Below are 26481 nucleotides of genomic sequence, written 5' to 3' on the forward strand. Positions count from 1 at the left end.
CACTGCAGGTGGTAAGTTCGCATAGGGTGGTACCTCTGGCTGACCCCACACCATACTGCTCACCCCGTCCTCTGTGGCTGGTCCTAACTGCTCCTGGAACTCAAGCCAGGTTTTGCATCACAGTGAGGCTCAACTGTCTATTCTGTTTAGCCTTCTTACTCCAGGCTGACTATAAGTCTCATCTAACAAGTGCAAGAGAGTTTTCTTTCACACGGATGGGAGGAGGAGTAAAGGCAAAAAGCACCTTCAAGAAAGAACAGCCCACAGACAAGGGCATTCAGGGTGCTTTCAACTCCATCAGTTGTGAGAACCACCTATTAACCACCTGATTCCGCCCTCACTGAGTTCCACAACCTGTGGGATCTTTCCTTCCCTCCGGCACATCTTAGCCCAGACCCAAACTCAGCAGAAAGGGGAGACCTAAAGAGCTGTTTTGGATTTTTTCCCCCCTGGAGACAAAAAAATATATCTCCAATCAGTACTCAACCTTTTAAGACTTAAATTGCCAAGAGGGCCACTTTTCAGGTTACAGATTATTACACCACTTATTACCACTTGTCAGAGGTCCTCGGAAATTCCAAGATTTTCAAGCGGGAGGAGAGGGACATTCAGTCTACAGTTGGCTTGTTCACAAACCAGATCCCCATTTTTCAATGACTGACTGAAGTGAACACAGTAGTTCACTGAATGGGGCCTCCAGTGAAAGGCGGCAGACACTTAACCACCAAGTCCCACAAGCCCCCTGCAGCCCTGCCTGGGGGGGAGGGCCCGTCAGACGGGCGCCCCCTCTGGGGGCTGACTCAGCACACCTGTCCTGGGGTGATGGGTTGGGAGGGCTTCTGACTGGGAGAAATACTCTAGAGGGCCCTTTAGAAATGATAAATTATTTCTAATAAGTATTAAAAACCATTGAGAAAGATCATCTCAAACAAGCAGTAACGAATAGGACAAGATCAAAAGGTGAGTTTTCTTTTTTACTGGTTTATAATAATCTTAAAAACCCCATCACACCCATAAACCACCACAGGTGAGAGGATGAGGGAGATGGAGAATGAATGCTACAGTATGTGGACGGCAGGAGACCCAGATTATTTTCTAGGGGTAGTGTGGAATGGAGGCGCAGGTGTGGATAGGAGGCCCTGGCATGGACCTTTATTGCTGGCTGGGGGTTGGCTGGCAGGGGGGAAGAGGGGCTCAGGGTGAACTAGGAAACATCTCCCACCAAAGGCGAGGGTAGTGGGGGGCAGGGGGGTCACAGTACATTTTCCATGCAGACTAGGGGTGGGAGTGAGAGCTTCAGATGCACCCCTACACAGGAAGAGATGGGTTTGAGGTTTGATTTTTAAGCCCCCAAGTTGGTGTCTGGTCCAATTTCCTAAAATGGCAGCTCACCTTTTGGGGAGAGAGGCATTGGAAAAAAATTACAGCAGAAACATTTGGGGATCAAGCAGGGGATAAGCTGAGACAGTGGTGTCCTTTCAGAGAATTTAACTCGAGAGAAGCAAGAACTGGAAGGGGCCCCTGGGTGAGATGGTGGCCAACACGCTGGGAGAAGGCATCGCACCAGCTGCTCCTGGGGGCTCAGGACACGGAGGTACCAGTGTCTACAGACGGCAGCAAAACAGCGGGGAACAATAAACTAGGACTCCATGTTGCTATCATTTGGCATAACACAATCAGGCATTATTTTTCCTTGTTTTTTCTCTTTTTAAATATAAGGCAACTTGCCAACACGTAATTTAAAAACTGGTCTTCAGTCACATTGCTTCAGATCACTAGAGAATTTCTGGCTAAAGAACAGTGGATAGTATAGTAAACAAAACCAAGAATCTTAAATAACATCAGCTCACATTCCCCAGAGACAAGAGGAAAGGGTAGGGCTTATTTGGTTTAAAGAAAAAAAAAAAAAGAAAGAAAACAACAGCCCAACTATGTGTCTTTAACAGAAGGGTGCAAAACATTACAACAAAACAATCTAAGTTACAGAAAAGTTTAAAATTTCTAGCCAACTAACTGTCACCGGGAACAGACATGTGAGCATGGAGTGGGTGAGGGCGGGCTAGGGGCAGGAGGGGCTGTTTCCAATAGGGGCCCATCTCCAGCTGTTAGAACCATGCTCATTTGGTAAAGGAGAATTCAAAGAGCTTAAGGCTTTGTGTTTTTTTTTTCTTCATTAAATAGGGGCTGCGAAAGGTGACTAGACAGTGAATGCACCTGTGGGGCCGCTCACACACATTGCTACTCAAACCCACGCTACATTCATACAGAAACAGGACGCTTAAAACTTACAGTGTAGAGCAATATTCTTAGCCAGTGTAGAGAACCAAATGCAGTTTAACTTTTTTTTTTTTCAGTGTTTTTAATTCCAAACTCCAATGTGATCATCCCATACCTACTACCTAATTCCTCAAGTAAGACTGGCTTTTTGTTCTGTTTGTGAGGGGGGAGTGGGGCATGAGGGCGGCAGGTGACTCAGGAGAGAAACAGTGAGGAAGGTCTTGGATATGCCAGACGGTCCTGGCATCTCTCTACGGATGGAAAGGGAGTCAGGAACCAAGGGATCAATACAAAGGCAGGTTCCCCGGCCCCCCTGCCCCCCTGCCATGTCTCAAGGCCACGCCCACATGCTTGCAGGATGCCCTTGAGGAGTCTGGCAAGGACAAGTGCAGCGGCTCTGGGTTCAATGCAGGTGTAAAACAAAGCCTTGAGGAATGGGGAAGGGCTGGGAGGAGATGCAGACCGGGTCAGTTTTGATTTGAGGTCTTTGGGTAAATGAGAAATCGGCTCCCAGAGCACTTGGGAAGTCTGGCTTCTTAGTCCCAGAAAGAGACAGACAGACAGGAAGACGCCAACTCAGGCGGCTGGATGCTGGCTACTACCTCGCCTACGGGACCCTTCCCTCAGCCCATACCTCAGTCCTAAGGGCAACCGTGAGAGGTCAGGTAAAGATGAAAGGAGGCTGGTGGGAAATGGGGGGGGAGGGGGCAGGGACTGGACTGATAGGCAGGCAATGGAGAGTCAAGCCGGGAGTTGAGATTAGGTCCCAACATAAACCCAAAAGCTGCGGGGCTGGTACAGGGGAAGATGAGGGCGAAGAGGACCCCCCTCTGTCCTCAATTAGATCCCACTCAATTCCCTTTCTTAGACATCTAAGAATGATCACGTTGGAGCAGTGAAACTTTGAAACTATCCATTACTCAAAAGTAAGACTAAACCTAGGAGGGTGATGTATGACGTGGAACTTGTGGAGGGCACCAGGGCTCCCTATCTATACCCTGGGTGCTGAATATGAAGACTTCGACTATCTGCGGGGTCAGGGGCTCGGTTGCCAGGGGCTCGGTGGGCCTTGCTCAGCATGGCCAGGCTCTGTTCTCGGAAGCAGGCCTGCTGGAAATCCCCACTTAGGTAATCCACCGTTTGTATCAAGCTGTTCTGGCTTGCCACCGGACCGCCCCCAGTCCCTGCCCGGAAGTGCGCCCCCGCAGCCACCGCCGCACAGTCGAGGGGTGCACCCGCGGGCTGCCCAGCGTGGAACGGCCCGGCGAGGTCCTGAGACCCCGAGCTGTCGCTATTGGGAGTGGGCAGAATGTTGTTCCACAGGGGTTGGAAGTAGTGACCATTGGGGTAGGCCAGGGGGGCGGCCAGGCCGTTGACGGGTGGGGATGGGGTTGGCTTCTCCAGGGGTGGCTTCAGATGGAAAGACTGTGCCAGGCAGAGTTCCTGCGGGTAGGCAGGGGCCTTGCCCACCAAGCCAGGCCCTGCCAACTCGCGTCCTGCTGCATGCTTGCCTGTCAGGCCAGGGGCCGGCGTCCCACCGGCCTCACCGCACATCTGCTGCAGGTGGGCCAGCTGGTGCTGGTTCCAGGCGACTGGCTTGAGGTCGCTAGGGTAGCCAGTGGGAGCGCGCGCGAGGCCCGCGGGCAGGTTGACGGGGCCCGCAGCGGGCAGCGCGGCACTGGCCGCGTGGGTGTGCTCCATGGGATTGACCACACATGAAGGCATTGGTGTGGGGACGCTGTGGGTCGACACCCGAGTGCTTGCATTGATGAGCAGGCTGCGACTAATGGGGCTGGGGTTGGCGATCTGGCCCTCACACACTGAGGTAGTGCTGACGCCCGCCCGCGTCTGGCAAAACTGGTTGATCTGGTGCACGATGCTGCTCAGGTCCGGGGGCTGGCTCTGCTGCAGGGTGGCCGCCATGGAAAGGGGGATAGTTGAGGTAGACACGGTCACATTCGGGGGGGCATCTGAGTCTGGCATCTTCCGGCCTCCATGCAGCAAGGGAGTGGGGGGGTGCTGGAGACCCTGGTGAGACAGGGCCTGAGGGTGGACCAAGCCCTGGGTCTGGGCCATGGGCTGAGGGTGCCCCAGGCCCTGAGGCTGTTGGAGGCTCTGGGGGTGGGACAGCGCCTGGGGTGGCGGGATACCCTGAGGGTGCTGCAGCGTCTGGGGAGGGGCATGGGCCAGGGTCTGTGCATGCTGCAGGGCCTGCTGGCGGGCCAGAGCCTGGGCCTGGGTGTGGGCTAAAGTGCTGGGTGCCACAGTGGCATAGGGCGCCACTGGGGGGTTCATGATGGCCTCGGGGAGCAACCGGGCTCGGGTGCCGTCAAAGTCCTTGAGTATGCTTTTGGCTGGCACTTTGACAATGGCCAGCAGGCCTGCCCTGGTGGCGGCCTGAGTCGGGTAGGGGCTGTAGCGCTGGGCCGATGTGTCCAGGCCGTTCACAGTACGACGAACGTGTTTCCGCTGGGGAACCTTCACACTGTTGGGGAAGATTTTTATAGTCAGTGGGTTGTTTGCGACCTTCTTAGCATACGCGTCCAATTCGGCTGGGGTGGGGTAGTGAGCAGTTCTCATTTTCTGTGTAGTGTCCCCTAGAGAGAGAGAAGGGGAAGGAGAGCAGAGAAGGAGAGGGAGCTCGTCAGTGCCAAGCCAACCAGCCCTCCTAGACTTCCCGCCTGCAGGGCGCACGGGGTGTCAGGCTGAGTCTCCAGTTTGGAGCCAGCCTCAGGCCCCCACAAAAACAAGCCCGGCTAACATGCAGTGGGCACGTCTCATGGGCCAGGACTCGTGCTGAGTGCCAGGCTGTCTCCATGAATCCCTGCTACTGTGTTAGGAGGCAGGTACTATCATGATGGTCCCACTTCACAAACGAGGTCACTAATGATCAGAAGAGCAGAGCAACTTTCCAAAGTCTCCCAACGTAGAGAGCCGGAACTGGGCCAATTCTCACGCGGAAGTCTATCCAAGTTCCTACCAGCCCCTGCTGGCCTGGGGTTTGGAGGTTCTAAGCAGAGCTGCTTCTCAGGGCCACTCGGTCCCTGCCCGGAGACACCCTGGGGAACAGGGCACCCAGAAAGGCTCCCCTCCGGTCTGCGGTGGCCAGTGTGGCGTCAGCTCTCTGGGCAGTGGCAGCTGGGGCACTGTGCCCACGGGGTGAGCATCCTGGCACAGGAGACAGGATGCTTCTTTTTTCAGGGGCAGAGGAGCGAGCTGCCAACATCCCTCCCCCACCCCCATGTCACAAGTTCATTTTTGTTTACAGCTTACTCTCAGCCTGACTGGGTGAAGATCAAAAGGCTTTATTTATTTCTTCGTGGGGGGTGACAATAATGACAGGACTGCAGGGAGGGAACTGAGGAGAAAGGATTCAGAGCATCTTTAAGTTCTGAGAGCCAAAAATAGTCTGTATTCGGCCCCTGTCAGCTGTCACTTTCTGAAATGAAAGAGGAAAAACCTGCCCTCCTTTGGAGACTGCGGAAACACCGCTCAATGGGCCTCATTAATGCTAACAGTCTCTTTGTTCCCGTCTCCAGTCGCCTCCCATCAGGGGGCTCCAGCGGATGTTGCGCTAGCAGTCAAAAAGGAAAAGGTTCTGAGAACAAGAGCTCTTTAAGCTTGCCAGGCTCCTGGCAAGGGGTCTCAGCTCCATTCTCCCTCTCTCCGAGGGAGGGTCTCTCCTGAGTATACACAGAAGGTGCTTAATAAAGGCTTGCTGAGTAAGTACACAGACTCCCCTAAGCAGAAAAAAAAAAAAAGGAGGGGTGCGCTTGGCTGGGAGCCGGGGTTCAGCTAGCAGGCTCCCTCCCTACTTCCCCCCGTGCCGGAGGCCGCCAGGGCAGACCAAGCACTAAGCTGACCAGATGCCTGGCTTGTGGCCTCAGCTGGCTTGGCCCAAAGGAGACCCCATTCAAAGTCACGCCGCTGGGCATCACGGAACAGAAGTCGTCTAGTGAGTGCTGGCAGGGAGGGGCACAGCTGCCTGCATTGGGTGACACTGCTGGTTGGCTGGCAGCAACTGCTTAGAAACTGCTGCTCTCCTCGGAAGCAAGAAAAGAAAGCTCCAGTTCAGGAGGGGAAGAGAGATCCGGACTCACGCTCAGAGAGGCAGGACTCAGCAAAAAAGGGTACAGAAAGGAAAAGGTTCGTGTTTTCAAACGCTGGCACAGTGCCCTGAACTTGGTAGGCATTCTAACGTATTCAAGGCTCTACTTTATTTACTGAGTGCTGAATACCTGCTCCATCCGTAATCGCAATGTTTGTAAGATGATTGATCTGCAGAAGGCCTTAGAAGGAGGAATGTGACAGTGACAATTGAAGGTAGGAAGCAGGAGGAGGCAGGGAGGCCTGGAAGTCTCCCACCCACTAGGCAGCAATAGATGGCAAGCAGGGTCAAAGCCTGGAGAACAGAGTTCTGCTGCTGCTTGTAAGCCTCTGACCCTTAATGGGCTTCAGGCTCCATAAAGTGGGGTCATTTTCTAACCTGTCTTACATTCTCTTGCAGAGAGGACACCAAAAAAGTCTGCAATCACTGAAGAATGTTCCTAAACTCAAGGTACCAGAGCTCCATGGGAAGCTGCCCTGGTCAGCCACTGTGCTTTCATGTGCCTGATGAGAAGTGTGTGACACTCCTGGCTTGGCGCCTTCCTTGCCCGGAGCAGACCTGCAGAGTAAGTACCTGGAAATATACTGTCTGGCTGAACAGCTGGGATTCAGCTGAATAGGAGGAGTCTGAAGCTGCTGCGTTTCCATTCATACAGGAAATGAAGGTCTGCCCCTCCGTGTAGGAAGAGTCTAGCTCCATGTTAACAAGCTTCTCTCCTTGAAGGTCAACAGAGAGAGGCTGGTACAGTGGCTTGTTGAGTAACAGAGCTCCTTTGCTCCAAGTCAATACCAACTCTCAAGCTAGTTTTTTCTAGCAGAAGCACAAGGTGTGCTGGCCTCAATCAGAAGTACAGGACGGGACACTACACCGAATAGTTCCCTCTGTCCTGGCTCCACTGATGCTGACAATGGTGATGGGGTGAGGGGCGGGGAGGCTGGACACAGGCTGCAGCACGTCGAGGAAGACTCTCAAGGGTGACAGACGAGCGTACTGGACAAGAAAGAGGCCACGTTCTGGGGCGCTGGCACCACCCACTCCCACACCAGACTTCAGCCCAGCTCTTCTGAGTTTTCCTCAGTACCACCTCGGCCCCACACAGGCACCCCGGAGCCTTTCTTTCTTCTGCATCATTTCCTCTAAGTGCACAGCTGACAGACACTACAGCTTTGCAAGCAACTTCTTTAACTATCTGTACCAACAGTGTCGTTAATCGAGACATAAAGCAGTGGAGAACAGAGACTCTGTGGTTGGAAAAAAAGAGACTGGATTCAAGCACTGGCTTTATTATCTGACGACTCAGAGTGTCGCTCAGTCACTCCTCATTTATAAACAGCGATGATACCTGCTGTCCTACCTCACAGAATTACTAAGATCAAGAGATCCGATGAACAGGAAATGCTCTGTGAACAGGACCTGTAACTGTCAATGGTGATCATTCAAGGATAGCAGGTTTCGCTGAGTCTGCCCACAGATGGGACAAAGTAACCTCCCCGGGACCTCCCCGTTTACCTTTCTGTTTTGAAGATCAGAAGACACTAGTGGCTTATGTAGCAGGAACCTCTAACCTGTGGAGACACACAGGCGTGTCTCTGTGCATCAAATACAGGCTTTGGAGTCTGACCCAAGAGTGAATTCTAGCCTCGTCACTGATTAGTAATGTGACACTGACAAGTGACAAACACTCTCATGCTTAAAAGAAAGATAAGTGAGTCTCCCATATGGAATTATTGAAGAATGAATGGGAATGTGCGTAAAAATATGCAAGACAGTGCCTGGCATATGGTAAGCACTCAACAAATGTTAGCTAATATTTCTGATGTTTCTCTTCGTTTATCCAGTCATTGGGCCAATTTGCCATCTCCAGATCTTTCCACTAGGGGGCAGATAAGCATATGAGAGTATAGTAAAAGATTAATTTTGATTATTTGTCCAAGGTCCCAAGGCTCTACAGTGAAAGAGGTCACAGTCGCTGTCTGAAAGACAATCTGAAGACCAGGGACCTTTGGTCATTTCAACCACTCTACCCAGAAATCTTTATCAAGCCACCCTATCTATATACCTGACTGTAAACTGGAGAAACAGGAGCAGAGGCTTGGGGTTAATGAAGGAAAAAAATGTTCAAAAGCAACAGTTTCTGGGGAACTGGGAGAAGATGGCTTAGAGGAAAACAAATTTTTCAAGTACAAAGCTCCATTTCAAGTACAAAGCTCCAAAATGGCGGAGGTCTCCCGAACCATGTGACATTATGGAATAACAATCCAGGAAAGTTCTGGGAGGGCAGCCACTGACCACAATTGTGGTCTTCTAGCCCGTGCAGGACCCACCCAAAGGCAAGATGTCCCTTAATCCAGCCTGCACTAAGGCAAGTCATACTTTTGGTGGGAAAATACATCACACCCTCCTATACATGTAGAAGAGGATGGGGAGAAGAGAAAACACTGGTGTCTGAAGGGACTGATACTATGATTCTGTACATACGGCAGCTCAAGCCGGTGGACGACTGACTGATCAGCTGGGTGACTGACAGTGCTGGGCCAAGAAGCCACATATCCCTTCTCCTGAGCCCTGACCCATCTCCCCTGCCTTAAGCTGACTATTCCAATATAAAATATACTAAGCTATTAACGCTGATGCTGGGAAAGATTGAGGGCAGAAGACGAGGGCGTCAGAGGATGAGATGGCTGGATGGCATCACCAATATAATGACCATGAACTTGGGCAAACTCTCAAGAGATGGTGAGGGACAGGGAGGCCTGGCGTGCTGCAGCCCATAGGGTTGGAAAGAGTCGGGCACGACTGGACGACTGAACAACAACAAAGCTATAAATACCTGTACCCCATGGAGTTTCCTAGGTAGCACTAGTGGTAAAGAACCTGCCGGCCAATGCAGGACACATAAGAGACATGAGTTTGATCCCTGGGTTGGGAAGAGCCCCTGGAGGACGGCATGGCAACCCACTTCAGTATTCTTGCCTGGAGAATCACCATGGACAGAGGAATCTGGCGGGCTACAGTCCATGGGGTCACAAAAAGACATGACTGAAGCAACTTAGCATGCACACACTTCATGCCCACCTCACTAGATACTGAGTTCTGTGTTCTGAGCAACTTTTAAGACCCTTCTGAGGATGGGAGCAGGGAAAGGCTGAGTAGCAGTCACAGATCCTGACAGCTGGTAGACTTGGGCTCTGGGCAGCGCCTTAGCTTCTGGTTTGTGAAGCAGACAGTTTATACTCTGTCCCACCTTAATGGTAAATAATGCTTAATGCTAAGAACTGTAAATCACAGGAGTGTTTTTTGTTTCTCCTAATACATTTTGGGAGAGCAAAGAAGCAAGAAAGTGAGTTTAAAAACACCACTGGGTTTTCGTCTCTGCAAAAGTTTAGGTGTAGTTAAGGAGAGTCACAAGAGAGTTGAAGAGATTCAAATACATTGTCCCCCAAATGAATAGGTAAGCCTGAAACCAGAGAAAAAGGACACCTCAATTCTTGAATACAGATTTGGGACAGAGCTTTCTGCAGAGGTGACTTGGGGGCTGCTCTGGGGAGAAGGGAGTGAAGATCCAACGTCAGCAGCTAAGATAAAACTGCCTATTTGCCTTTCCTCCTAGATGGTTCAGCCCTTGATGGTAAATCTCTGGGCGAAGCTGTCAGAGTGTGTTAAGGACCTAGAAGAAAGACAGTGAGCTGCTCTCTGCCATCTTACTACACCCTTCTGAGTACACCTTCCCCCCCTCCCCCGCTCTGTGCCTGGAAGCCTGCACCCAGCCACAGCACGTGAGCATGTGGCTCTGGGCGGCCAGAGAACCCAGACAATGCCCTCACCCGACCAGCACTCATGGGAGAAAGAGAGGCTGGGCAGGAGCTGGGACAGCGAGCTTGCCGACTGCGTCAGGCCGCTGCAGAAGGAAGACAGACACTCTCAGCTCTGTTGTTACAGGAGCTGCGTTCACTGGCCAAATTCTAGATCTGGCCAGGCTCTGAGTCTTACTCTCCCTCAAAGAAAGGAAGTCAAGAGGCCAGACCGTTTTTAACTTCTGCAGATAATCTCATGAAGCAGGGAGCGGCAAACGACAGCCTGAAAGCCAGCGCCAGGTTGCGGTGCTTCTTCCGCAGAGGGTTGTGCTGGAGCATAGCCGCACTCGTTCGTTTACACACTGCCACGGCCGCCGGTGCCCCGTGAGCGCAGAGGTGAGAACACGCAAGAGACCCTTGTCAGGAAAAGCTTGCCAACCTCTGCCATAAAGGAGTCAGGTAACCTGCTGAGGCTCTTTTTCTGTTAAAGGGTAAGCTGAGATGCTTCGTTGTTTTTCCCTTTTTGCTCTGAAAGGAAACTCTTCCAAATTTAGGGCCATCTTTACACTTGAAGACGCCGTGCATGTGATAAGCCAGGAACAGAATCTTCCTTGCACATTCACGTAATACAGGGATGGAAGGTAGGAATCTGGGAAAACACAGTCTGAAGCCCCAATGCCAGCCAATGTAATACAGGAAGCTAGCAGTTCTCCAAAATCCCGTCTTGGGGGAAGAATATTAACAGGAACACGCCCAGAGAGGCTGAGAAAGCTAGATAGTTCCATGTCCCTTCTGGAGGCGAAAGTTTGTTTGCTGTGAGCTGCGGGCACTGGCTCAGAAGGCAGACAGCAAGTCCAAGGGGGAACAGTCTGTCTCTGTGGCAGAGGGCACTCAGAGAGCTCCAAACAACACAACAGTGCAAACAGTTTGTTTCAGGGATACAGTAAGTAATCTGGACTGTGCATTTTCATTCCATTCCTCCCAGGGTTCAAACTGAAATACTTCTTTGAAGGGTGATATATACATATATGATATATGTAATACTGGGCTGTAAAACACCATATAGCCTTACTGCTCAACAGACATCTATCAGCAACAATTAAAATTAAGATGACACACACTGGGGAATCTAGTATTTTAGAGGCTCTGATCAGTGAAGCGTCTCGCATTGCCGACAAGTTCTGCAGCTGCTTTCTTGCTGTCTGTGCTGAAGAATATCTTGGAGGTACCAAAGTCAGGGTACCCCAAAGTTGTCTCTGGGAGAACCCGAATGGAGGGGAAAAATAAAGGAGCGCATGCTTCCCTGGGATCCACATTACTTACATTTCTGAAGTCCAGTGTTCATCTGCGTGTGAGAAAGAAGCTGAAAGGACAGGTCACCTGGCCCTGGTAGACAGGCTAGCATGGCAGACCGGCATCAACACAACATGAGGCAGTCACTCACACTGCAATGACAAAAAAAACAAGGTCACGGAACACAAAGCAACTCACTCAAGGAAGATACCAGGGACATCGGATATCAGCAGCAGAGGCCCAAGTTTAGATAGATAAGCAATTTAATTAGCAACATGTAGGATGAAAATATACCTATGTCTTTATCTGTAGAAACAATTTGCTCTCTACTATTGCTATGGCTCAAATATTTCAGTCAGCACAGATGCCTGGGTGGGGAAAATAAAAACTAGAAAATACCGATCCACACAAACAACTGAAGGTCTTTATGTTCACAAGCTACGGATGCACTCGCTTGGCGCCTGCATTTCCCATAGGCTGCCTCTCCTTATGGCTTTTGGGTAAGCCCATGTGGCAGCCACATAAATGGTATGCTGGCTCTCCTCCGTGCCCCAGCCAAGGCAGGTAAAGAAAGGCTAGGGCATAGTCCAACTGAGGTGAAGGAAAAGACACTTTCTCCCTAAAAAAGAACAGCATTCCTGAAGACAGCTTATCCTCATGGGGCCTGGCTCAATCTATTCACAGCTCTGGGTGGGGGGCCATGGCAGCCAGACACTTCCAGAGACAGTACAGTATATGAGATGCAAAGACACCCAAAGTCCAACTAGGGTCCTAGTAATCTGAGCTTACTTTTTTTTTTTTTTTTTTGGCCATACCTCTCAGCTTGCAGAATCTTAAGTTTGCCAACCAGGGACTGAATTTGGGCCCTCGGCAGTGAAAGGGCAGAGTCCTGACCACTGGACCACCAGGGAATTCACCTGAACTTACTTTTAATAAAAAGAAGGAATAAGAGCATCCTAGGAGACAAGACTAACTACTATCAAAGCGAATTCTGTCTGCAAGTTTCTGGGGATTCACCTTCCTATGGCCTTTCACACAAACACATCTCCAGACCCACACCTCCCCGCCAAAAAAGGAGAAAAAAAAAAAAAATGCTTTGCTCCCAGGGTAAATCAAGGAAGTGGTAGGCTGCCAGCAGCCCTCTTCGGGCAGGTGATTCTGATGTTGTAACAAGATGGCATGGTTTTATCAGTGAAGTCTTCCAACAAGACACACACAGCCCAAGCAAACACTGATGTAGCCTTCTGGAGGGAAGGAAGCTTTATCAACAATTCAAGCTCCCCTTGTACCAAGAACCACGCTTCTCTCCCATCCAAGTACTAACCAGGCCTGACTCTGCTTAACTTCAAGATCAGACGTGTTCAGGGTGGTATAGTTGTGGAGTATGCGTTTCCCAAACAATTGTAATGTACTAAATCATACTGAATTCCTTTCCCACAGTGCAAACCCCAGAAATCAGGGTGGCTTGGTATTAAGGCTTTCAGATCACAACAAAAGAGGACCGGTGTGGGCTGGGGGGTGGGGAGGGGTGAAGGGGAAGCTCAAATGTTAAACAAAGACCACAAAACCTCTTTCTTCCCCTTAAAGGGTCCTCTCAGGTATGTGAAAACTACCGTCATGATGAGTATCAGAGAGCTCCAGCTTGCAAAGCCAGGTAGCTGAAAAGATACTTTGTGAAAGAGGCTGCTCAGACTGTGTCTAAGATACCAACTGCAGAAAGAACTGAAGAGTGCAAGCCTCAATGAGAACAGAGCTGCCCTGGGGTTCGGGCACAGACTCGGTCTTTTCAGGTCTCTGGTGGGTGGGATGACAGAATGAACACAGCGTGCCAATTGCAGTGCCTTGAGAAATAAAAAGTCTTCTGTTAGGGCCAAACGACCAAGGCACTGCTTACAACCCTTCCCTTGTGAACGCCGATCTCTGTTTAATGGCCTCTCCCCTGTGGTTCTAATACAGCTGAGGGCAAACTCCGAGGAAAAGGAGAGAATTAACAAATTCTGGAGCCTAGGATCGTGCGAAGGGCTGTATGAGGGGCTTTAGTGATGTCTTCTTTCTGAGGCCCCCAACCGTTCTCGGAGGTAGGCAGTAATTTCACTCGTCTCGTCATCTCTAGCCTGGATTACGACAACAGCCTTCCAAACGACCTCTCTGTTCCACTCCCGTTCCTATCACCCAATCTGTTCTCCACACGGCAGTCAGAGTAATTTATTTTTTTAATTGGAAACTATATCAGCTCAACAATCTCCAACAACTTCCCCTCTCACTTAGAATAAAATACGAAATCCTAACGTGGCCCACAAGGGCTTCTCTGATCTGTTACTATTACGTATCTGACCTCATCTTCTAACCTCCCCTGACCCTTTTGCTGACTTTACTTCCAGCCACTTGGCAGTCTCCTTGGAGCTCTTCCAAAGGAGCCAAGCACACTCCCACCCCCAGGCCTTGAACTTCACCTGGAAAGCCAAGAGACTGATGACAGAGGTACAAAAAACACATTCATTCAGCTGTTTTGCAGATACACTCTCTCCCTGTACTTTTTAGAAGGAACCAATCTACGAATGATCACTGTAATCTCTGATACACCTAGCAAATCCTGATGCCTGCAACCACGAGACAAGAGGGGGTTGTGGATTCTAAAGAGCTGACCATAACATACACAACTCTGGATTTCAACAGGAAGACCCGGAGAGAATTAAGCCAGCTGAACTGTGGCAAAAGGCATTAGTGATTTACTGACAGCAAACAAAGGAACAAAAATAAGAGGTGAATTCTGCAAAGACTCCACAAGTCAGTTTTTAGTCTGAGCAGGAAGCAGTCCCAGAGTTTGGGACCTTTGATGATTATGTTTCCAACCAGAACCACCCAGCAAGTCTAGCTCCTGAGCCCTTACCGGCATTATCTGGGCTGCCAAGAGCACAGCCCCTCGTCTGTGCACACTTCCTTTTAGAGCTCAGGGACCTGCCATCCTTTTCAAAAGACTGCCTCTTAAACTAAGGAAATCTTCAAGCCCCCTGGGCAGTTTTACTGAAGTCAGGAATCAATTTCTGCCAGGGCAGGGAAGACAAATGTGGCAAGGTCACGAAGGTTGTGAGGAAATAGGAAGGAAGCAACTTGCTTCCACAAGCCATTCTAGAAAGCAGGGATGCATTGTACAAAGCACTTCTCTGGAGGTTTGGCAGCTGAGTACAAGCCCTTTATTTAAAAACTTCAAACCACCCACACGTTTTGATTACCATCTGGCTTTTTAAAAAATGTATGTTCCAATATAAGTTACAGCTGATAACTTCCACAAGCACAATTAGACCCAGAAATCAACATTACCTCTACCTTCTCTGAAAGGGCCTCAAAATTCAAATCCTGACTTCTGAACAGCATCAAGTAGCAACCTGGTGCTCAGGCCAAATGAGCTGCAGACATCACAGAGAAAGAAAAAAGATCTCCTTGGCAGAGCCTCTGCGCGCTCTCAGCCAGCTCTCCTACCACCAGAGGCCTGCTCCCTAAGAAGGGGGATGACAGTGTCACAGTGAGCACAGAACTGAGGTGTTCAGACCCTCCTGGGGCATTTGCACAAGTGCTGGCTTTTCCCAGACTACCTCTAATTAAAGAACAAAACTCTGACCCCACTGGGAAAATTCAAAAGGACTTTAATGCGTGCCCCCCACACCTCCCCCGCCTCACAGAGGTTAACAGAGGTTTTATTAGAGTTGTAAGGTCACACTCTCTGCTTTCCTGGGTAGCATCTGATAAAGGGCCATCTCTGCCTTAGGACAGGTTTGTGCCCGGTAGGAAAACCTCAGCTGTTTGTACTGTTTGTCCCTGTTTATGCTTAACAACCACTGAAGGGTAGAAAACAAGGAAAAGAAAGACTCCTCTTCATGTTTTTTTTTTTTCTTTTTCTTTTTTAAGTGGGAAAAGGAGAGGAGAAAATGCTAGTAAAGGGTTTTTTACTAGGGAGTCGGGGGTGAAGTGATGGAGAGTCATGACCTCCCAGCAGTCTCCCACCCACAGCCTTGCGCCTTCCAGTACCCTTATTTCCAAGACTCTCTCCTGCTTTCCTTCTCTTTCTCTGCCTTCAACCCCACTTTCAAAAAGAATTACCACCTCCCCAAAAGTAAACGTTGACAAACCCCACTTCTGATTCATGCTGTGGTTCAAAATTTTAAATCTTCTATTTATTGATTTTAATTAAAAAATGAAATTGAGAGCAGTGCCATCTCTGAAATCTCATGTAAAAAAAGAAAATGTTATGCCCCCTTGTTATCAGACTCCACTTTATAAAATACACCCAACAGTGAAAATCCATGCATCTTGAGAGAGTATGATGAACCTTGAGAAACTGCATTCATTCAAAGAGTCATCCCTATCTCTAACTACTAAGTTTTCTAATCCATGAGGTAAAGGCTCATCTAAAAAGACTACCTTTCAGGAGCAGAGTCAGAATTCTCATCCTACTGCTCCCCATTCCTTTACTCCTGGGGCCCAAGAAATTAGGTTAAAAACCAAAGGGACTACTGCTCTGGGGAAAATTAACAGGGACAAAGAAGGTAAAATATTACATGTTCATCAAACCAGACTCTGCAGAACCAGTCATCTTTAAGGTCTGTGTCACTGAAATCATCTATTCAAACAGATAATTCTGTCAGTCCAGGTAACTGGCAACTTCCACCTACCTTGTACTTTTCACTACTAACCCAATCTCAATAACATTCAGTCACTGCTCAAAGGCATCTTTCTTCTCTATCTTTAACACAATAGGGGACTTATCACTAGCAACTGAGACCTCACAACTCTAAGCTGGGAGAAAGAAAGGGCGAGAAAGATGGACGTTCACTCTGGACCAAATTTGTTGAAAGCCCAGAACTACCCCTGCCGCAAACCACCTCCACAAAGCTGAACACATGAGGCTCAAGGGGTTTGGAAACATTATTTCTAACTACCCTTAAAGACCCATCACAAAAGGTCCTGTTCCTCTCCTATTCCCTCCACCCCACCCCACCCCACCCCACCCCCGTGTCACTAAAGGTGCTTTCTCTGCCAGCGCTTTCTTTATCATGAACTTTCTTTCCTGGATCCTCTCATTATTTATTTCATCTAAGGACCCAAGTGCTTGCTTTCTCCTGAATTTGTTATTCAGGACCCAGGAAAGTATTTGCCCTGGACATTCTAACCTTTCAACTTGAGCTTCTGAAGACTATCTTTTATTTATCCTTCCCTGTTACAAGGGTCAGGACCAAGATTATTCATGTAACAGATGTTTAATAAATACTGCTGGCTCACATTCTGAAAGAATAGCATATACTTTAACCCCAGGGTCTGGAATTTATCTGAATTCAGGTCCTTGAAACACACGAATAACACGAGTGCCAAAAAGTGTCTGTGCCAGTGTGTGCACAGGTGCCTGTACTCTGGGAATGAGAGCAGAAGAGACAGAAACTGCCTCGATGCTCGAAAAAAACGGCCCAGGTACCACTACTGCACTCTACTGACAAGTATCCTCTGGCTTCGGTACATTCTACCACTAGGTAGAAACCAGTGTTCCTAAAAATGTGAAATGAAGGTTACAAGCTGCTAAATCAGAATCTGCAGTTTCTCCTTATTGCATGTAATAGCCTTCAGTTTCCTAACAGCGCTGTATCACTGTAACTTAAGCTGAACCATATCAGAGAGACTGACAATCTTTGTACTTAACCACATTCATAATCACAAGCAGAGCTGTCGGGCTGGTAGGGTTTTACTCCTAAGTACCTGGGACTGTGCACAGCAAGACAAAGAAATTAATAAGAAATCAGAAGAAACCGCTTCCTTGAGATAATACACAAATATTGGATTTTTTCCTTTTACAATTTCCTGTAGAAACCTGTATCAAATCAGAAAGCTTTTGATTATTACTCAGATGAAATATAATTAAACAAATAACCTATAATTAAGTGGCAATTTTTAATCTTCAAAGCCCTGCATCCCACATGAGTTCATGAAAAGCTGCCAGAGAAGCACAGCTCTCACACTCAGGGAAACTGAGGCAACTGAGTTAAAAAAGGACATCTGTAGGAAAGATATCAAAGTTGGGTGTGATTTTAAGGCTCAGAGTGTCTAAAAAGTCCTTTAATAGGCACTGACTGAGCTCAAAACAAGTCACACCATAGACAGGCATTTATTCTTGATAAAAATGAAAAAAGGCAGGTCCTCAGTATAGCTTCTGTAATCTTATAGATCAAAGCCACAACATGGAAGAAGAATTTTAAGAATTTAGCAGGCTGTTTAAAAACCTGGGCAAGCATGTGTTCAGAGAGCAGCTAAACAAGCTGCTTACGCAGGCCCTCCCCTCCTCCCTCAACTGCACGCAGGCCGCGTTCTCAGGGACGCTCCGGCCCCAGGGAAGGCCTCAACCTCAGTCTAGACTCTGGCCTTCAAGTTTGAAGGGTGACAGAAATTTAAGAGACTTAAGGTCGTTTAGAAAGCCTGCCACATTAAAAAAAAAAATTATTTTACTGAAATATAGTTGATTTAAAAGTTGTGTTAATTTCTGCTATACACCAAAGTGATTCAGTTCTACATATATATACACACACACACACACACACACACACACACACACACACACTCTTTTTCATACTCTTCATTAGGACCTTGCTGTGTATCCATTCCATATATAATAATAGTTAGCACCTGCTAATCCCAAACTCCCAATCCATCTCGCCCCCGCGCCCCCTGCCTTGGCAACTGTAAGTCTGTTCTCTATGTCTGTAAGTCTGATTCTGTTTCATAAATAAGTTCATTTGTGTCATGGTTTAGATTCCACATTTAAATGACAGCATATGGTGTTTGTCTTTCTTTTCCTTTTTGGCTGCGCCACACGGCTTGTGGGACACCCTCAGTTCTCTGGTCAGGGATCAAACCCAGGCCACGGCAGTGCAAGTCCAGAATCCTAACCACCAGGTCACCAGGAACTCCCCTTGTCTTTCTCTTTCTGACTTATTTCACTTAGTTTGATAATCTCTAGGTCCATCTATGTTGCTGCAAATGGTATTATTTCATTCTTTTTTGTTAGGCTGCTCCATTTTGAGTACATAACTACAAGGTATGATTCTAAGACAAGTCTCAATGAGACTTGGGTCTGTGTGTGTTTCTTCACCCCGGTGCCCAGGTGTCTCCCTCTTCTGGGTCTAAACTGCATCACCCAAAGCTCACTGCTGGGTTTAGAAATTTTGAGAGAAATTTATAAACCTGTATTTTTGCTATGTACTAAGTAACACTGATTTATACTAAGAGGGTAGTTTGCCAAAACTGCAGAGAATGTTTTAATGAAATTTTTAGCAGGTGTTGAAGAGTTATGAATGGAAGCAGGGAAGGAGACAGCAACAACATGTGAATGAATGTATGTCAGTGAAGACACAAATTCCATCAAAGTTGTTGGAGAAATGTAAGCAACTCCAAACATACAAGGAAATGGTGCAACTATCTAATAATTAAAGAAATGCAAATTAAAGAGATGAAATTTTATTTTTTGCTTAAAAATTGACAAACATGTTTGAAAAAGAGTCTAAAACACACCAAGTCAAGCATTCAGTGAAAAGTCACTAAAGAGAGATGCTAAATTGACACTTTCTAGAAATAAATATGAGTTTTTAAAATACTCATACTCTTTGATACAGTAATTACACTTCTAAAGTCTAACTTAAGGAAATAATTAGAAATGTAAACAAAGATTTACACACAACTATCTTCACTACAGTATGGTTCATAATTGTGTGAAAACTCCAACAATCTAAATGTCCAAAGGCAAGAAAATCATTATATAAATTATGGGATATTCATCTAATAAAATTAGTATAAGCCTCCCAAATTAAATATATATACATAATCTCATTAAAGAATATCTAAAGACAAAAAATGCTTATAAATGCTGGGTTTAAAAAATACATATAATACATAAATATGGTATAATAGTCTTTTAATAAAATTTATTATATATACATGAAAATTATGAAGTCATTTGTATTTGACCATTAAATGCATTACAGCACTCTGTGGGGATAAATTCTCACTCCTGGATTATCTAGTTTAGGATAACATTCTACTCAGCTTTCATTTCTTGATTATAAAACCAAGAGAGCCAAAGAAGTCAACAGAATTTAGCAAAAAACTGAGTGGCAAGGGCAGTCATTTTCTGGTAAGGTTTCAACAGCAGAAAATTCACATACAGAAAAGCGTCCAGTGCAGCTCAAACTACCTGAAGAACCCTGGATTAACAAGAGGCACAACATCGAAGTAGCTAATAGACAAGACTGGGTTTGAATTAGAACTAGACAAGACTATGCTCTCTGCTCCCTACCCATTGTGTGACCTTGGGGAAAAAAACTTAATCTGTAAAATGTTACCTACTTCATGGGATCATTTTAAGGATTAAATGAGTTTAATATACTCAAGTGTTTAGGACACCAGTGTGAACACTGTTCAAATGTTGGTTAATCTATCCTATAATCTATCAAAATCCAGGTCACTTTTTTATTTTGCCACCAGAACTAAACCACCCTTTTAGACTCTACAGCTCTTTACCCTTTGAAATATGTTTGCATACATTATTTCACTTGAAACTGAAAGCAAGCTTTTAATCCAGATGGAATAAGTATCATTCCCTTTCCACAGATTAAGAAACCCAAGTTCAGAAAGGTTAGGTAACTTGTCCAGTGACACACAGCTGGGATGGTGAACCTCACAGGACAGTCTCTGTCTTAACTCCCAGGCCTGTAGCTCATTTCATCAGACAAATATTTTCTAATCCACAGGCTTTAAAAAAAAAAAACACCCACAAAGTAACAGTTAAGAATGCTTGTTGTTTCATAACTCTGTCCCAGCTGTTTAAATTATAAGAGTATTTACTGGGATGCAATCTTCACTGCGGGCACAAAGATGTTCAGAAAACAGTGCACCATACCACAGCTGCCTCTCAAGCCAGTATTTACTGAGCACCTATCATAGCCCTCTTCCTACACTATTATTTACAAACATACAATTCTAGGCCATGGCTTTGTCTTTTAAGTGTAAATGTAATTATTGACTCTCCTATGGATTTGGGGAACCACCTGCCACAGATCAGCTCTTCACTCTGTAACTCTATTATACTTTGGCTAGTCTAACACTTCGGAAACGGCTTTCAGTGAAAATTCCTTTCAAAAAAAAAAGAAGCAGGGGAACAACTTTAACCAGGGTAAGAATGCACTGGGAAAGTAACTACATAAAGGCAAAGGAAAGCTTTAGGTTTGAGTGGTCAGACTTCTTCCCAGGAGAAAGCTTTATCATTCACACTGAGGAAAAGTGTACTAGAGAATACTACAAGTAATGATCAACAGTTCACCTCTTGTTCTCAAGCTACTCCCGTTCAGGAAAGTCTTCCCCTCCTATTCTCAGACTTTTTTCCTGAATGGGAGAAGTCAACCCTGACTAACTCTGAACATACTCTCAACTCATACCTTTTCTAAGTTGGTTTCCACTTTGGACACTCACACTATGATGGAAGCTGGGTATCACAGAGCCGACCAAGGTCTCTGACAGGAAGCATCTCTCTGTTCTTTAAGGTGTTCTGAGTTCAAGGGTGAAAAGGAGCTCACCCTTTTTCATGGCTATGCATCTACTCTATCTACTGTGTATTCATTTGGTCTATTACTTTCTTAGAACCAGTTCTCTGTACACAATGCCTTGAGCTTACGTGCCTTAGGTTTCTAGTGTAGAGTTTCAGTAAGGCTGGTAAATTCAGGGCAGGCAGGGAATGTTAACGCTTACAGTAAACATACTGCCCCTTCACTGTATCTCTGGTCTGCTGCCATCCAGGGTTAGCAGATTCTAAGGTTAGCAGAACAAGGCATGACTGACATACTAATTCATTCTGTTCATTTAGGCCCTTCCTTCTGCCCCCACTCCTGTATTCTGGCCTGAAGAATTCCATACACTGTATAGTCCACAGGGTCCCAAAGAGTCAGACACGACTGAGCGATTTACACTTCTGCCCCAGCCTGAGTACAGGAGTTTGAGGAATTCTGATGTATGAGAACTTTGGGGGAGGGTTTCTACAGCCTTAGTGAAAATCAAAAGATCTTACCTTGCCATTTCACTGAGCCTCACCATCACCTGAAGCTTTATTCCTCATACCCAAGGAATTACCAAGCTTCTGAAGCTAAAGGTGTCTCTGAAAGCAGAGAGGCTGTTAAACCTCCAAAGGACCTAGGAACTGACAGCTTACGAGAAAGACCTCCTCCCACGTCCTGCAAACCCCACAACTAGCTAATAAAATTCAGAATACTGGCTATAGCCACAGGAGGAAGGACGGAGAGAGAGCCAGCCCCTACCTGTGCTGGAAGAATACTTCAATAGCTAAACACCCACAAAAATAAGATTCTGCACTTAGCTTTAGGAGGCTTCCTCATTTCAGGAACTGCCTTGGGAAACAAAACAAAAACTAACAAAATAGTTCTTTAAATTTTTGAAGGACACAAGGTACCACAACTCATTCACAGATCAACCCATTAGCAGACTGGCCCCGAGAAATCCCACAATCATTCAGCACTGTTACTTGTCAGTGTGTGACTGGTTCTAACTAGTCAAGTAAGTCTTATACCAAATATTAAGTCCCACCCAAACAGAACAATTTAACTCAAGATTACTTTAGCATTGAGTGAATCAGGAAAAATTATATAAATATATGGTTTACCTTACAGATATCCAAACGATTTGCCTTCCTTTATCTCAAAGATACCTTCAAGAAATGGCAGTACCAAATGAACATCGACAGAGGCAGAAAACAGGTTCTCAACTCTTCTATTCCTGGTACATGCCTCCTTCACTCGGTATACCCATTCAAGGTCCTAATTTCTACTCTATCAACTTCTCGCTCTGCGGTCTCCCTCACCAACTAAGTGTCCTAACCAACTTTCACCCAGTTCCCTCTGTCGGGTCGTTTCGATTGGATAAGAAACAGAAGGTGCCCAAACAGAGCGCAGAGTGAGGAAAGTACTCACAGAATTGCAGGTGGTGAGCCCTGATATGGGGGGCCAGAACCCGAGTGGTGTGAGCGCACCCCCAGCAGGGGCGGATGCAGTGACTGCTTCTCATTCAACAGCAATGAGCCCCTACAGGGTCCGCTCAGATCTTGGCTTCTAATTACTAAATTCTCCACTAACAGGAACAAAAAAGCCTTTGGAGAAATGGCTGAGGCAGAGAAAATACTAGATGAGTCTGGTACATATTACAGCGCAGGAAAGGAAGTGCTCAAAGAATAACAGTGACATGTCAAAGAAGACAGAAGTGATAAGATGCTCAACTGGTGAGGGAAACTCCAGAAAGAGAAGTTTACAGAGCAGCAATCAGAGGGAACACAGAATGGATACACTGAGAGAAGGAGGCATATACTAGGAATAGAGTAATTAGAAACTTTTGTTTTCTCCAACTGTTCATAAAATGTTAGTCTGGGTTAGTGCCAACCAACCCTTTGCAATAAAAAGACAGTAAATCACTTAGGCACCTTTCAGGTTAAACATATAGTTAATTTTTTTTTCTTGATTTACTGGCAAAATCTGAGATAATATGAATATCAAAACAAAGATAGACTAAATTTAATAAAATGTAATGAAAGTGAAAGTCGCTCAGTCGTGTCCAACTCTTTATGACCCCCTGGACTATACAGTCCATGGAATTCTCCAGGCCAAAGTACTGGAGTGGGTAGCTGTTCCTTCTCCAGGGTATCTTCCCAACCCAGGGATCGAACCCAGGTCTCCCGCATTGCAGGCAGATTCTTTACCAGCTGAGCCACAAGAAGTCCAAGAATACTGAAGTGGGTAGTCTATCCCTTCTCCAAGTGGATCTTCCTGACCCTGGAATTGAACCTGGGTCTCCTGCAGTGCAGGCGCATTCTTTACCAACTGAGCTGTAATAAGTTGACTAAAATAGGAAATCATGAACCCATACTAATGTAAATAAACTAGTAAACTGAAAGGCTTAAAAGGAAAATAATGTTTGCATAGTTTCAAACTGCCTCCTCCCAAAATAATAATTACAAAGGGAAGAGTAACTTTACACTGGAAATGCCTATAAGGAACCAGTTTAATCAAGAGATCAAACATTCTCAGTAACGAGACAAACAAAACTCTGCATTTCTGAAAATTATCCAGTAAAGAACACAGCATCATTCCTGTGGTATTCCTGCTGAAGATGTACAACCTAAATTAAACATGAGGAACCATTAAACAGTCCCAAATTGAAGACTTTCTACAAAACAACTGTTGGTAGTTGTCAAGATCATGAATGTCAAAGAAGGCCTGAAAAATTGTTCTAGATTGAAGGAGACCAAGAAGACAAAGAAAGAAATGCAAGGTATGATCTTTTTTGTAATAAAGAGCATTACTGGTACAACTAGCAACATCTGAGGGGGGTGCTGAGAATTATATGATGGTAATGTTGTCACCATTAACTTCCTGATTTTGATGGCTCCATTGTGATAATATTGGAGAATGTTCTTTGCAGAAAATAAAGTGTTCAAAAACAAAAAACACTAAAGTATTCAGGGATGATGAGGAATAAAGTGAGCAACTTACCCTCAAATGATTCAAGGAAGAAAAATACTCTTTGCACTGTACTTGCAACTTTTCTATAAATTTGAGATTGTTTCTCAATTTTTTAATTGAAATTGTTAAAACAAACAAACAAACCAAAAATAACCAAGATAGCAGTGCTGAAATCTGAAGGAGGATAGGAGATCAAAAAGAAGAGTTGAAGAGAGTGGTCTGTTTGAAACCATTCTCACTGTGTTTTAACGCAGGTGACCCAACTCTGAATTGGTGAGTACTGACACTGGGGTTCTTGCCGTCGGGAATAGGTTTCCTGTATCTTTCTGCCTCATCAACTTCTACTTTCTTTTCAATATTTATCTGAATAATATTTTCTCCTGTGTCTGCACTTACAACTCTCTCCCAGCCTCAACTCTGTTCTGGCAGTCCTTCCCCTAAGTGGCATTCACACAATTCTCCTACCCAGAGGAGAAATTCATCTTTAGAAAGATTCCAAAAGAAATGTCTTATCCTGAAGGAGGCACTATTAATGATCCTCCTTTCTTCAGGCCTGGCATTTGCTAACATCCCCATCAAGTTCATGTTTTAATAAAGAGTTTTTTCAAGGCCCTTTGTTCTAAACACATATAACTCCCCTATGCTCCAAGAGAAAACCTTCTTAAACTTTCTGGAGTGGAACATGGTTTTTACTCTTTCCTCCCACTATATCAAAGTTTCAAATAACATCATAAGCTTTATCTCCAGACTTCCTGAAATGTAGCAACTATTACCAGCTTCTCCACTTTCACACCAATGGCAGCTGGCAGGCAGAGTCTTAGATATTCTACAGAAGAAAGGTTTTCAGTAACAATCAATGAAGAGCTTTGAAGCAGTACAAAGATGATGTTTATCACTCATCTTCTCCTCTTCTTTCTTATTTAGGGTGATTATGGAAGTTTTGGAGGAGGAACAACTATACTACAGCCTGTCTCCAAGCAGCCATGAACTTTTCCCCCTTATTTTTTTTTCTGGCCACGAGGCCTGTGGGATCTTATTTCCCCATCAGGGGTTGAACCCAGACCAGTGGCAGTGAAAGTGCAGCATCCTACCCCTGGGCTGCCAGGGGCCTGCCCTTCCCTTCCTTTAACAAAAGCAGACTCTTAAAATGCACTCCTTGGCAATTTATCCTCAACAGAAGTTTTACGCAGCCACATCCATGACTGTACCTAAGGCGACTGACAGGCCCTTGGGAAGAGAGCCTAGCAACAAAGGACACTAAGGTGAATGACATCCGAAATGAAAGCCGCAGCAAGTCACCTGGAGACCTAGGGACAACCTGAGCCGGAATCAGCTTCAGTCTTCTCATGTTAAAGAGAGAAAATTTTGCTTACAAGCATATTCAGGATAATCATCAAACAGCAATAGAGAAAAGGAAACAGTAAAGGAACTTCACCATCTTTAGAGAAAAACAAATTATTTTCTTTTGTTTCTTCCTTCTTTCTCTACATAGCAAGGATTGTTTCCAAATATATTATGCAACTTTCTATTAAAATCACAAACTGAAATTCCTACAGAGCTTATTAAGAAACGTATCCTCAGTGTCCTACTGATTTTAAAAGTGCTCAAAAGTTTTCTTTTGCACTCTGAAGAGAATTTCCGATGCAAGCAGAGGACTAAATTGCACCTTGCCAATTACAGTAATCTCACAACAAGCACATACTGCTATGAATGACATTTAGTTCCATCTCGGTCTATTCTCCCAGGATAAGCAGCAATGAACTCAAGGGTATGATCTCAGAATATAAAAAGCCATTAAGACTGTTCTTAATAGATTCTTTTAAAATATGATCCTACACAGCTCTTCAAAAGGACAGTGTGCTTTAATTCTGAGATGGATTTTTACAGTAGTTTGACCTCCTCTTTAAGCTGGAAAAAGAAGTGACTGCAGTCGGGGGGGGGGGGGGGGAGCGAAATGTGTCACTCTGGTTATTAAAATCCATCAAGTTCATCCTTCAGCCTTAGGATAACTGCAGCCAAAAAACTGACTTGCAAGTAATTATCACCACTATCTGCAATAAAAGTTAATTGGACATAATTGAACTAACGCCCTAGTCAGAGGGAAGCTGCAACTGGCGAAGGGCCCACTCCTCCTGCTCCTTCAATCTGCAAATGAAACTGCTAATGCTAATTTGTGGACAAACAAGAAATTGCTCTCATGGCTTTCCCACTGCAAATCACGAGGCAATTCCAGCTAATGCCCAGGCATGTTAGACCAAGAGAAAAATCATTAACCAATGCTTCCTTTGATAAAGATGGATTTTAACAATAACCAAGCCCATTAGGCTGAGAGTTGCTGAGAATTGTTAAATTTCTCCCAGATGCCCTAAGCAAAGCACTGTGGCCTGATCTCTGCACCCCAGCACCATACACGAGACGCCCCCTGTACCACTAGCATGTGGTATAAGACGAAGAG

At 46.0% G+C, this 26481-nt stretch overlaps 1 protein-coding gene and 1 long non-coding RNA gene across 4 annotated transcripts in view; one reads left to right on the plus strand and one right to left on the minus strand.

Annotated features, from left to right (window-relative positions):
* Window positions 1–961: 961 nt before the first annotated feature.
* The window catches only part of FAM222B (family with sequence similarity 222 member B), a 55554-nt gene continuing 30034 nt past the window's right edge, over window positions 962–26481 (minus strand). For all 3 annotated transcript variants that reach the window (XM_020884736.2, XM_020884738.2, XM_070478766.1), the window contains exons 2-3: window positions 11503–11624; window positions 962–4874 (exon numbers count right to left, since the gene is read on the minus strand). In XM_020884736.2, coding sequence (XP_020740395.1) covers window positions 3265–4874; window positions 11503–11584 — 1692 coding nt within the window. In that variant the 5' untranslated portion in view covers window positions 11585–11624 and the 3' untranslated portion in view covers window positions 962–3264. The remainder of the gene's footprint in view (window positions 4875–11502; window positions 11625–26481) is intronic.
* LOC139039029 (uncharacterized) lies at window positions 6289–11509 on the plus strand. Its single transcript, XR_011492157.1, has 3 exons — window positions 6289–6423; window positions 6785–6950; window positions 9996–11509. It is a non-coding gene; the product is annotated as an uncharacterized lncRNA (long non-coding RNA).

The sequence above is a fragment of the Odocoileus virginianus genome, chromosome 17, assembly GCF_023699985.2.
Source record: "Odocoileus virginianus isolate 20LAN1187 ecotype Illinois chromosome 17, Ovbor_1.2, whole genome shotgun sequence".
NCBI lineage: Eukaryota > Metazoa > Chordata > Mammalia > Artiodactyla > Cervidae > Odocoileus > Odocoileus virginianus.